Below are 12907 nucleotides of genomic sequence, written 5' to 3'. Positions count from 1 at the left end.
TGTTACAGCGATAGTAACGATTTGCCAATCTCGAGGCTGCACAACAACAGCGAGTTCCTGTCACCTCTTTCTTCACCAGTGCCAACGACATACCGCTGGTGCAATCTGGACGGCCTTCGGGGAAAATAAATCTGTTTTACCCGTCTTCTTGCGGGGAACAATGACGGCAGACGTGGCTTTCACACTTTGAACAGATCCATAGTTTTATCTGAGACGAGATCGGAACGCCTATCCCAGGCACACCATCCTCACCAATGCTGTTGCAACCACCGCCAGCAGCAACGTATGCTGAGATTCTTAGTCAAGTTCCAACAATGGTGTCTTCCCTACCGATTCCACCGCCCCAACTTGCTGCATTGACCACTGAAAGACCTCCATGGCAGCGCACTTGCCACCAAGGAGGACACAAAATAATCATCCAGTATGTTATTACTGCGGCATTGCTGACCACGTCTCCTGCTCCTGCCGACGTTGTCGTGCTGATGAGCATTGGCAGCCACAAACCCGTGACGACGCATTTCCAAACTCGCCACTTTACCAACGCGAGTTTTACTCCGGTCGAGTCTACGCCGCTGCATCCCCTTCACTTGACCCTCCATGATGCTCTTCCCGGCTCCGGTCGCCCTTGCCTTACAGGCGTCGCCATTCACTTTCCTAATGAACGCTGCACGTCGCTGAACATCGTCCTCATCGGAAAACAAAGTACAGCAGTTTCAGGGCGTGAAACTGCTATATATTCATCACGACCGAATCCTTTTTCTTCGCCAAGAAACCTTGTTCACGTTACAATCAACCTCGCTCATTTCTCTAGCCTTGTGGGCATGGGAGCCACTGTATCCCTAATGCACCAAGATGTATGTGAAAAACTTGGCGAAGCCAAGATTCCCTTTGAAATTCCATACTCTCCGAGGAGCCGGAAACAACCCGATGTCTGCCACGGCATGTTGCACTGCTCGTGTCGTCCTACAAGGCCGATACCACATTGTTGAATTCCTTGTTTTGCCTTGGTGCACGGACAGTATTATACTCGGATGAGACTTTCTACGAGCATGCAATGCCATAATCGACTGCTCTAACTTTGAAATGTGGAGTTGCCAAAAAGATCCGCGAACGCACTGAATGTAGCAGCATCAGGAATGTCCATTCCACTGTCGCGCAGGTCGGCGAACAGAGACTCGTCGACATCCGCTGCTGCGGCGATGTCCTCGGCCTCTTGATGGTCCAGACTTGCGTTGTCAGCTAGTGACTCTACACTGGCACAGAAACCTGCGTGCTTGAAGCAGTTGGCAATTGTCGATGGCCGAACGGCGATCCACGCATCCGTCAACATCTTGACTGCCGCATGGAGGTCCACAGCATAACGCTTCCCGTTGTCTAAGCAGAGGACCGTGCGGCGCAGCAGTCGAGCGCGGTAGTGGACCTTGACATTCTGAATGATGCCCTGGTCCATTGGCTGGAGAACACTCGTAGTGTTAGGGGGCAAAAATTCAAGTCGGATGGCTTTGAGGTTGTCCACAGCGCCGTGGGCTCCACAGTTATCCACAAAGATCACCACACGTCGTTTCTGATGCTCGAACACCCTGTCCAGACGGCGCAAGTAGTCCTCGAACAACAGGTGCGTAATCCACGCCTTGGTATTGCTGGAATACCACACGGCAACCTGACCTGTATGTTTGAAACTCCTCGAATCGCTTGTCGAGCCGACAACGACGAGTTGGACTTCCTTGTCACCGACAGAAAGTTTTTTCATGCCTTTGAAACACCTGGGGTTTTTCGCCTTCCCGATGATGAGGAGCGGCAACTTCTCGGTGCCCACCGCGTTCGCCCCCACCATGACGGTGATTCTATCCTTACTGTTTTTTCCTCCTTTGCAAGAGTCACCGTCAAAGCACAGAGACCGGTCCGGTAGCATTTTAAAAAAAAGGCCGGTTTCGTCACAGTTGAACACATCTTCGGGCGCAAACTTTTGCAGTAACGCCTTGAGCTTGTTTAAGCGATAGTCCGCGACAGTGGTCTGGTCGACGGCTCCACTCTCTCCGCACACTTTCTTAAACAAAATTCCGTGTCGCTTCTTAAAGCCACGCAACCATCCGTCGGTGAACTTGAAGTTCTCTATGTCCATTTTCAGAGCAAGAGTCTCTGCTTTTTGTTTGAGTGCGTCACCAGACACTGGAAGGTTCTTGGAAAGAACTCCTTTAAGCCAAAGTTGCAGGGCCTCCTCCAGAACCGGATGTTCCCCTTTTCGGTCGTTCTTTTGGTGCTTGTTGTGCGAGCGTTCAAGTGCAGATAAAATCTTTTCCTTGTTTTTCACGTAGTCGGATAACGTCTGCTTGGGCAGCTGAAACTCTTTCGCGACGTCGGCTTGCTTCCGTCCATTATCCAGGAGCTTCAGAATCGCCGCTTTCTTCTCCAGCGTCATTGTAGAGCGTCGCTTCTTCGGAGCAACTGGCGGAGGTGCAAGAGGTGGGGCCATGAGGTCGAAAGCATGTGTTGACGGAGCGTGAAAGGACGATAGTACTGACGCAGCGAGGGCGTGCTCCACACTTTACAAATGGCGACTGGCTTTGATTGGAGATGGAAAATCGACCGAACAAAGAAACGAAAACGATGATGATGATGCGAAGCAAAACAAAAAAACAAAACAAAAACGTACTCTAGGACACCTAGCGGCTGATTCGGCCTATTCAAATCCACTTACAAAATCAAGCCAAGCCCACGGTCAAGCCAGCGAAAAATTCAAAATGGCAGCCTTTTTGGCGGCTGCCGCTAGCATTTTAGTCCGGAAAATTGAACTTTCGGGCCGCAAACTGTCCGCAAAACTAGTTGTTAATATGTACTACTTCAATCGGGGAAGTAACGGTTCCCCGTCGATGTCCGGAATAACAAGCAAGTCCGTAATTTCGGAGTCCGATAATTCCGTCGGTAACTGTATTCATCACGACCGAATCCTTTTCCTTCGCCAAGAAACCTTGTTCACGTTGCAATCAACCTCGCTCGTTTCTCTAGCCTTGTGGGCATGGGATCCGCCGTATCCCTAATGCACCAAGATGTATGTGAAAAACTTGGCGAAGCCAAGATTCCCTTTGAAATTCCATACTTTCCGAGGAGCCGGAAACAACCCGATGCCTGCCACGGGATGTTGCACTGCTCGTGTCGTCCTACTAGGCCGCTACCACATTGTTGAATTCCTTGTTTTGCCTCGGTGCACGGACAATATTATACTCGGATGGGACTTTCTACGAGCATGCAATGCCATAATCGACTGCTCTAACTTTGAAATGTGGAGTTGCCAAACAAGCCTTTCAGAAACTCGATAGACGACGACATTAGGCTGTGCGTAATTGACGATATTGTCCTCCAACTGTACTCTTCCGCTATTAAATGGCCTCTACATCCTCCAAGATATCTATTGATGTCCTTCTACACTCGGGACATGATTCTCTAGTGAGGAAAGAGGTTCTGTTAACCTACAGTCTTGCTTCCATCCGGGCTGGGTATACATACATCGATTCTGCTCACAAATATCACCAGTCGTACCATTCTCCTTCCCAGGTGACTGGCATTGGCCTATGTTCAGTCATTAAACACATTGCATCTCTTTTTAAAAAGAATTCCACTATCACGTATCTGAAAATGTTGACCTTGCCATCGTTTTCAAACCAACTTGGGAATACAATTATTGATCCTTTGTCTCACATACAAAAATGTCATCTCGCTGAACTCCTTCGTAAATACCACACAGCAGTTGATCACTCTTCAAGCAACCTTGGACAAGCCACAGTTTAACATCGCATTGGAAAGTGGAGAAGCCTCCCCAATTCATCAGCGACCATGTCGCGTATCACTTACGGAGCAAAAACTAATTCAACAACATGTAGATGACATGGCAAGAGGAGTCTTCCAGCGTTCTTCCAGTCCATGGTCATCAGTAGTACTCGCCCGCAAAAAAGACGGGTTCATTAGATTTTGTGTAGATTACCGCCGGCAAAATCAAACCATGCGTAAGGACGTCCAAGGATGCCCCTTCGTTTCGTCTCTCGACTTGCGCACCGGATACTAGCAAGTACCAATACCTGAAGAGCACAAAAAAAAAACTGTTTGCATCCCCTGGCTGACTTTTCGAATTCAATATCATGCCATTTGGCCTCTTGAGTGCACCTGCTACTTTTGAAAGAATGATCGACACGGTTCTTCGACGGATGAAGTGGATCACCTGCCTGTGTTACCTAGACGACATTGTGTTTTCGACCACGTTTGAACAGCACTTAACCTGACTATACCAACTGTTTTCTTGCCTAGATAGGGCAGGCCTTCAACCATACACTTGTAGGTATGCTCTCGATGTATATTTCTACCAATCGTTCCAACTGGGACACCATCCTCCCATTTGTGACATTCACCCATAATACGTGTGTGCAGTCTACCACTCGGGTCTCCCCTTTCTATTTGGTTTGTGGGCTTGAACCATCTACCACACTCAGCTTTGTTTTGCCTTACCGAGGCAAATCGCCCACAACGGCCCTTCTTCCTCCCATGTCGTCTATCGTGCGCAAGCGTGCCGTCAACTCACCAGGTCACGGACAGTCCAGCACCTAGAACAATCCAAACACGACTATGATAATCGGCACAAAGATCGCCGCAATAATCCCAAGGAGCTCGTCCTAATTTTTTTCCCTACTCGCCAAATCCGACGGTATGAAAAATTGCTACCAAAATATCAAGGACCCTTTCGGGTCATCCACCAAACTTTGCCTCTTAACTACCTCGTGTGATCAGAAACGCTAACAGACAACCGCCGGAACCATGGCCGACAGATCGTTCATGTGAATCACACGAAGCCATTCTAGAACAGCGACCCCGTTGATTTTCACAATTCCCATCCCTGCTTGGCCAAGATGGCCTTCTCTTGGAGGGGGGGGGAAGGGAAGCATCTGTTGTGAGCACCGCTGCTCGGCCAGCGTAGCCAGGGGCAACACCAGCCTGTGCGTGACTGGCGTGCACTGGTCGATCGAGAGCTTGCACTTATGATTAGGTTGAATCCTGACTGGCCGGATTCACGTCTCTGCTTTGTCCTTTCTTTAATTAAAAAACACCCCCACAATATGTTTCGAGTCTTTCACAGTGTTCCCGTCCACCTGCAATGCTGCTGTCACTGCTTTTCTGGCTGACTTAATTAAATTACCGCTCCATTGAATTTCTTTTCTAATCCTTTTTTCTTTTGTTATAACGAGGGGCTACTGTATACACATCTGGCGGCGCCGATCAGCACAAGCAGAGAGCTCGTGCCGAATGCCAGCCAGCAAGCGCAAAATAGAATGCTATCTTAACCCAATTTTCACGTTGTATGGCTGCATTTTCTCCATCGTCCGCTACATTGGTGTCCTGGACTGTGGCCAGTGTGGCACAAGAAGCTCATCGTAACAGTGAGCTTCTCCAGACTATCAGCTACTATGCCATGCGCTTCCCCTACTCCTAGGCATAGTACCAAGAAGTCTGGTTTTCACAAGTAGAAGCTTGGTCCAGCGTCTCGAACGTCGCACCGCGTGCTAGATGTCTTGGTCATCTGGTAGTTGCCCTTCCCAATGAAGTAGCGTTAGAAGTTTACAATATTCTCTCGAATCCGCCCGCTGCCGCACCATACAATGCTCTGAAAGCTGCTATCGTAGAACAAACGACGACTTCAGAGTGCAACCGACTGTGGCGACCATCCTCAGCAGAAGAAGTTGGAGATGGACGTCCTTTGCAGGTGGTGCGTCGCGGGCAGGTCTTGATCAGCGAGCGGGCAGTGACATTGGAGGCCGCACTTCTAAAGGAGCTCTCTCCCCAATGTCTTTCTTGGAAGGTTCAGACACTGCTCTCCACAACAGGTCTGACCCCACTGTTTGTGGCGCTTCACGCCGACAAGACTGCGGCAGTGGCACCATAGCGGGCTTCTCTGTGTAGCTCTGACTGGCAAGCGCTGGCGACTGAGCGAGCTCCAGCCACACCGCATAGCTCCAGTTGAGAGCTGAGTCATTCCCCTGGAATTTAGCAACAAAGAAGATTAGTCTCATCTGAGGAAGTGATGTCCCTTTGCGATGAATTCAAGAATCTCTTCATCCTCTTCGTCAACTCCCTGGCCGATTGATGCAGCATTCTCTTTGAGGCCACTCCTCCCACTCTGCTCGATTCTCAAGTTGTGCACCACTTTTGTGACGACATTCTTCTTCGAGAAGCCATTCATTCAATCCTGAACCTCGCGGGTACTTTCACAAATTTGGCTCCAGAGCAGAGCGCCACACGCGTCGTGGTTGGTCGGGAGGCGAGAGCAAGGAACACTAGCGGCGACGAGTGCTCCTTTGAGACCCACCGACAGTCGCCCGTTCTTTCCCAAAAACGACTCTTGGGCTTTCAGTCCCTTGTCGATGCGAGAGGTGGTCATACATTCTTCCCACACTTTCCGTTGAAAAACGCTCCACTCCCATCTGCTACCTACGTGCAGTGAACGGCAGAGGCATTCCTCATGTCCAGACGAAGGTCCCTCACCGTCGAGCTGGGTGTCCGGCGTACGTCTTGTTGGGTGTTTCTGGTTGCATCTGTCAGTCACACTATCCCGGGTTTGGACTTTTTGTTCCAATTCACACTTTTTGTTGATATGGGGTGCAAGAAGATTGTCGATTCCACGACCGTACCCTCCGTGATGAGTGAGCCCTTGACTATTGCGTCCTTTTGCTTTTGTGATGGAATGCTGCGTGCCCTGTACTCCATTTCACGATAACTTGAACTGTGGAGGCTGCGGCCCCTGCGAACCAATAAGAGCGTCGGAGCAAGGCTCGTGATAGCACTCCAAGATCGAGGCCACAGAGGCCTCGTTACCGACACAGCAACAGCGCCGACCGCGAAAAAAGGTAGTTCTAGGTTTCTTTTTTTTTTTTTAACGGCAACTAAACTCGCACATTTCCATCTCTATCAAAAACATGTAAAAAATTAAGATTCTGATGTGGAAGGAAAGCAAGACGAAGCCATGTGACTCAGAGAAAATGCACTATATTGAAAACAAGTGAAAGAACTATACAGACAAAATACAAAGATGTGCATTAGGGCGGATGAAAGACATAGTGACAAGGACAAGATATTGGCGTTAACCCTAACGGTAGCGTTTGTTTAAGTTGAAGTCAGAAAGAAAGAACTGAGCACTATCGGTTCTAGCTGTAGAGTTCACCGGTTGATTGAGGCACTGAGGCTGCCGGTGGCGCCGACGTTTAGGGACGAGTCGACGCCGATGTTCTGGGATGGTTGTCAGTGCTGTCGTAGTGTGCCCGGAAGCCCACCCATCTGTTTCGAGAGGTGACGGCCGCTTGGATACCGCCGGAGTGTTCGGGAGACGCCTAGATGAACCCCGGTCCGGACGCCTGACGAGTTCGCTTCCGTGCGTTGAGACCACTCTGATGCACCCGCCACTTCACCTTATTTTTCTTCAGAGGTTGGTGTCTCTTTAAAGAAAAAGAACAACCCGAGCCAGGCCGCCGTCGTCACCGTTGCATGCTCTTTTGTCTTTTTTCGGCAATGCTAGCTTCTGCGTGTCATGGGAGTGAGCACAAGCAGCACCAGTCGCCGCTGTGTGTCCATTGTCAGCCAGTCCATACAGTGCTAGGCTTGCGCACGTCGCACCTCCTTTATAGAGGACTACGCTTTGATTTCATAGCCACGGAAAGTGGCGTCAAGCAAACGGCTGCCTGGGTTACCCACTTGAGGGCATAGGAATTACTGTTACGGATGAAAAATGGTAGCCGGATGTGAAACGGAAAATAACCATATAATGAGGCGAACTTGTGTCTACAAACTTGAAGAGAAAGATACCAGCATACCACGTCAGCGACGGAAAATGCCCATCCCGAAGCAGCCTGTTGCTGCTGCTATTATGCACGCAAGAAGTTCAGTAATGTTTCAAATTAGAACGTACAATGACAGCCGAGAAGGATCTGGAACCTTCCAGTAGAGCACAAAGTTATGAAAGGAGTCTGGTCAGGCGGGGTTTGAACCCCGCTCCTCCGCACGGCAGCTGCGTGCGTTGCTAACTCTGCTGAACACGCCGCAACAGCAGCTGACCTAAGTGTGAGTGTGCAAGTTGTTTTTAGAGCGCAACTCTCAGGTGCCCGTTCCCGGCTTGAGCGGCGTCGCCGTCGGCGTAACCGCAACCCTCGTAACCCTCATGAGGGTTAATCTCATGAGGGTTACCCTCACAAGGGCCACGAGGGTTACTTACCCTCGTAACCCTCACGAGGGTTACGAGGGTTAGTTACCTCAAAAGGGTTACCTTCACGAGGGTTACCCTCACGAGGGTCACGAGGGTTATGAGAGTTACCCTCACGAAGGTCATGAGAGTTACCCTCACGAGGGTCACGAGAGTTACCCTCACGAGTGTCACGAGAGTTGCCCTCACAAGGGTTACTAGGGTTACCCTCACGAGGGTCACGATGGTTACCCAGGTCACGTGACCCCCCCCCCCCCCCGGGGTCACGTGACCTGCGGATACCCCCCCGAGGTCACGTGACCCCCGTTGACGTCATCGCCACTGACGACGTCATCAGTGACGTCACTGATGACGTCACCGGCATCCGCATCGTCATCGCCATCATCACTGATGACGTCATCAGTGACGTCACCAGCATCCGCATCGTCATCATCATCACTGATTGCATCATCAGTGACGTCACTGATGACGTCATCGGCATCGTCACGTGGCCCCAGGTCACGTGACCCCCGCCTGACGTCACGTGACGCCCCAAGGTCACGTGACCCCCCACCCCCCGAGGTCACTTGACCCACCCCCCAGTACCCTTCCCTCCTCCTCCTCAAGAGCTGCGCTCTAATTCGGCGTTACAGGGAGTTGTAAACGGCTTTCATTTTTTTTTTGTCACAGAGGAAGGTTTTCGTGCACTCTAGTGTGAACTCTCCAAAAAAACTCTGCAGTTTTTTTGCTCACTCAGTTGAGTTTCCAAGTTTCAGGAACACTAGATGAAAATTTATCAAAGTAAATGCGTTGACCAGCTTTCCATAATGTTCAATGTGTCATTTTTTTTTTTTTTTCATTAAAGGAACCATTGCAATATGATTTCGCCGGCTTTTGCTGCACACCCAGGCCCATTGCCAGGAAGTGTTCATGCACGATCCACGCCTTGACTGCATGCGCGTCGTCTTCTCTTTGCAGACCAACGCCAGAAGAGCAAAGAGCGGAGCAGCGGGTGCTGCAGCGCAAGTTGCTCAATCTTATAAAGGGCGGCGGTGTTGCATGGCGTGGTCGCTCCAGCGCGCGCCCGTCCTCTTCCAACCGGACTCTGGCAGCCGGATGGGCGTGTGTTTAAACTCCGGAGCCGCGCGGCATCCGTCGGCAGGCGAACTCTCCCACGGAGCGTGTGCGGCGGCGGACTGTGCAGTGCCCGTGTGAAGCCCAGATCTGATGGGGGGTGGGAAGAGGGGCCGGGGACTTGCGGGATCGGTGGAATATTGTAAGTGAGTGCGAATTAAAGGGAGGACTTGGTAGTGCAATGGACGAGGTTCCCCCTCACGGAGCGGGGGACGCCGATCGGCTTCAATGTTTTCCTCGTGGTATCCGACCGTCTTGCGCCGTCTCCGAGCTGTGGAGCCGCCCCCTGTCGACGTGCGCGTCGCTCGACGGCAGCCATCGTCTGTCATCGCAGTTGCTGGTGATTCCGAAGCTTTAGCGGCGCCACTCGTGAACTGGCGCCGACGACCTTTTGTCGTGAAATCTGTCCTTTTGTGACGAGGGAAATTAGTGTGACGTGTCGACCAAGCGAGGAAGCTCGAAAAATGAGTTTGAGGTATGCTCGATGGCTGCAGCATGCCCTTTTCGAAACCCTCCGGATCTGCTTTCGTCGGATAATTTTGGATTGGGTTTATCGCGATGGCTCCGCGCCCACCATGCCCGCTGTTGCGCGTGGGAGCGGCAAGGTGCATCATTCTCGCGCCGATTGTACCGCCGACTTAGACGCCGGTAAAAGAAGTAGCAATTGTGTTTTTGACTGGCGACCGCATGAATCTATTTTCTTTTAGTTGCACCTTCGGCGACATTGACGTTTGGGGATCAGTCATTGCTGGGGATCGTCTATGCTTTTTAGAAATCCGTGCTGCTTCTAAGCACTCGTGTTGCCAAGCTGAGATGTATATTTTTATTAGCACATTGACTACGATCGAGTTCGTCCAGTGAAAATCTCGAGAGAGGCTTACTTTTCCCCCTTGCAAAGAGGGTTTGGGCCCTGGGCTGGAACGGGGCTCGAACGACGGCGTCGATTGTGTTTGTGAGAAAGCGGGCCGTCGGAAAATTGCCTCCATTTTGGTGACGCGGCTGAATTGGAAAAAGCACCCCTCGCTCTCGCATGGCCAGTACCACTGGCGACGGAGCTGGCAGACGAGCGACTGTTTCGGATAGCATGTGACAGACCGTTCCATTTAGCAACCGACTTGCCATGCACATGTAACATAACTACACTTGTCTCATGCCGTGTTTCCCCGTGCAGATACAGTTCGAGTGGAAAAAAAAAAGAGCCCTTAGTCTATAAACTTCACTCGCTCACAGAGATACCCCAACTACCTTGTCTACCGGAAATGTAGCTCGACGCGGTTCGTTTGGCGTTTTCGACATCTCCCCCTTGGAAGCATAATTTTAACCGAGCACAAAGTTTGGGGGACGCAGTGCGTGCGACGACGAGTTTTACGTGGAAGGTGCTTCGGCAAGCGTCACCACCGCCTCTCCCACTACACTGTTTCGTGCCAATTCTCCCCCGTCGAAAAGGATTGCTTTGTGCCTGGCTTTTAGTGGAGCCACGTTTTACCCTCCTTGTTTTAGCCGTAGGACTCCCCGACCCTTTGGCGGGCGCACAAGAAGCACGTTGGCCGGATCGTTGCGTGCCGGAGGAAGTGACGACTGTATAAAGATGCCGCTACCGCTCCCAACTCGCCGGATTTGCCTCGTTCCTTTTGTATCCACACATCACGCGGGTGCAGGGGTCGTCCGGTCACCCGGACGGGAGCGAGAGTACACGAGGCATCATCCCCACTATACATGTGTGTGTTTCTCCTGTTTTCCCTCTTCAGTGGTGCAACCAGGTTGTCTGTTTTCGAGACAATAGTTGTGTGGAGCCTTTTTATTTTTTTTTTCTCTTCTGTACATATGTTTGTTATTTGAACAAATGTAATAAAGAATACACGAAGCCACGGTGTTGCTTTTCCTGCCTTGGCCAGTCTGTGCCGTCTTGGCAGGGCCTCATTTGGTTTTGTTCGGGTGTTTGTACTGCCCTTTGCACCGCACATTTGCCTCTTCCTTAATCTGCCGTCCTGCTGGCCCCGCCCTAACGCTCGTAAAAATATGCTCTTGGCACCCTTTCCTGTTCTTTGCATACTACTGAATTCACTGCTAATAATTGAGGACGTCCAACCAAGTCCTAATTAGGGACCCAATGTTTCGAGGCCTGCTCAGCCTCTTCTTCGGGGATGGCGATGATGGCCATGGCCATTGAGGAGAAGAAAACTGTTTAACGACCATCCCCACAGCCGCCTTTGAAGAGGCCGAACAGGCCTGGAAATGTTGGGTCCCTAATGATGCACTATGCATGCGCACCACTAGTCTTCTGGTGTTTCCCTTTTCCAAGTGGTTGATAACAAATCTGCCATTTTGTTCGAGTTGGAGTGCCGGAGGCTAGATATCGGATTGGGCCAGAATTTTAAGCCCCGACCTGACCTGTTAAAGTTCTGAGCCGGCCCGATTTAGTACTGACCAGAACCCAGCTTAAGTCCCACTATGGTTTGTGAACGTCGGCCCTGCACGACCGGTAAGTATTTCAACCAGAACCCGGCCTGTGCCTGGCTGCTACTTTTCACATGAGCCCTGTCCGAACCCACCTTTTTTCTTTAACATGGAATGGGTTTTATTTAGGGTGGAAAAAATTGTGATAAAAAAATAAAGTATATTTGATTCAGGGATGGGCAAAATACATGCAGATATGCATCGAAATGAAATACAAAATACTTCGTCAAAAGTGTATTTAATTACAAATCTAATTACATTTCCAAAAAAGCATTTAAATACAAGATACAAATACAACCAAACGTATTTGGTCTCCTCCAAATACTTTTCCAATTACATTCATCAAAATTTGCGTCAGCGACTTCAGGGCACCTGCAACAGGTTTCTGGGTATCTCATTTTAATTTCGCATGGCACACTCGGGAGTTAGTGCGTGAGGCTCTGGTAACGTAATAGAAATATAATCACAGAAAAAAAAAAAAATTTAATCAGCTTGGACGTAATAGGTGAAAAAAGTACAGAGCTTCAAGTAGCTTTTTTTGTCGATTACATTTTGGTATAGAGTGGGGTCTCAAACACGCGGCCCGCGGGCCGCATGCGGCCCGCGGGCGACGGGCTGCGAGCCCACGTTCCCATGCCCTGAGCGCAAGAAATGGCATGCGCTATAATGATATCATGTTGCAGATTTATTTCCGTTTAAACATAGTTCTGCTCCTATAACGTATCCACACAGTTACCATTGTGCTTTCATTTGCCCTTGAGTCTTTTATTCTTCCCCAAGTTTTGTCACGTTAGTCACCCGTACCACAATTTCGCTTTGGGGCTGCAAGCGCGAGCACTTTGCTCAAGGACACACTCCGGCTGCACAAACTCTCGCTCAGCAGAGGAATCGTCAAAGGTAAAGCTAAGAGCTTGAGATTTCTGCCTTCAGAAAAAATCGCCATTCGACTACAATTATTTTTTTAGACTGCTGCTATCAAGAATCCCCTAGAAACAAAGCGCTGTCATATGAAAAGATTTCTTCCTCTTTTAAAGAAATCTAGAGCTTGAATAATTCCCGAGTGAATTGGTGAACAAAAACAGCAGTGTGAATGCTCTCGTAGGA

At 50.1% G+C, this 12907-nt stretch overlaps 1 protein-coding gene across 1 annotated transcript; it reads right to left on the bottom strand.

The window, feature by feature from the left end:
* Positions 1–1072: 1072 nt before the first annotated feature.
* Positions 1073–2925, bottom strand: LOC121048451 (tigger transposable element-derived protein 4-like). Its single transcript, XM_040504800.2, has one exon. It carries the CDS (start codon positions 2471–2473, stop codon positions 1073–1075), a length of 1401 nt encoding a protein of 466 aa, XP_040360734.2. The 5' UTR covers positions 2474–2925.
* Between the last annotated feature and the right edge of the window lie 9982 nt (positions 2926–12907).

This window comes from Ixodes scapularis, unplaced genomic scaffold (genome assembly GCF_016920785.2).
Source record: "Ixodes scapularis isolate PalLabHiFi unplaced genomic scaffold, ASM1692078v2 PGA_scaffold13__105_contigs__length_92229423, whole genome shotgun sequence".
Lineage (NCBI taxonomy): Eukaryota > Metazoa > Arthropoda > Arachnida > Ixodida > Ixodidae > Ixodes > Ixodes scapularis.
Note: the sequence above shows the minus strand (reverse complement) of the source record. Positions and strands in the feature narration are given on the sequence as shown.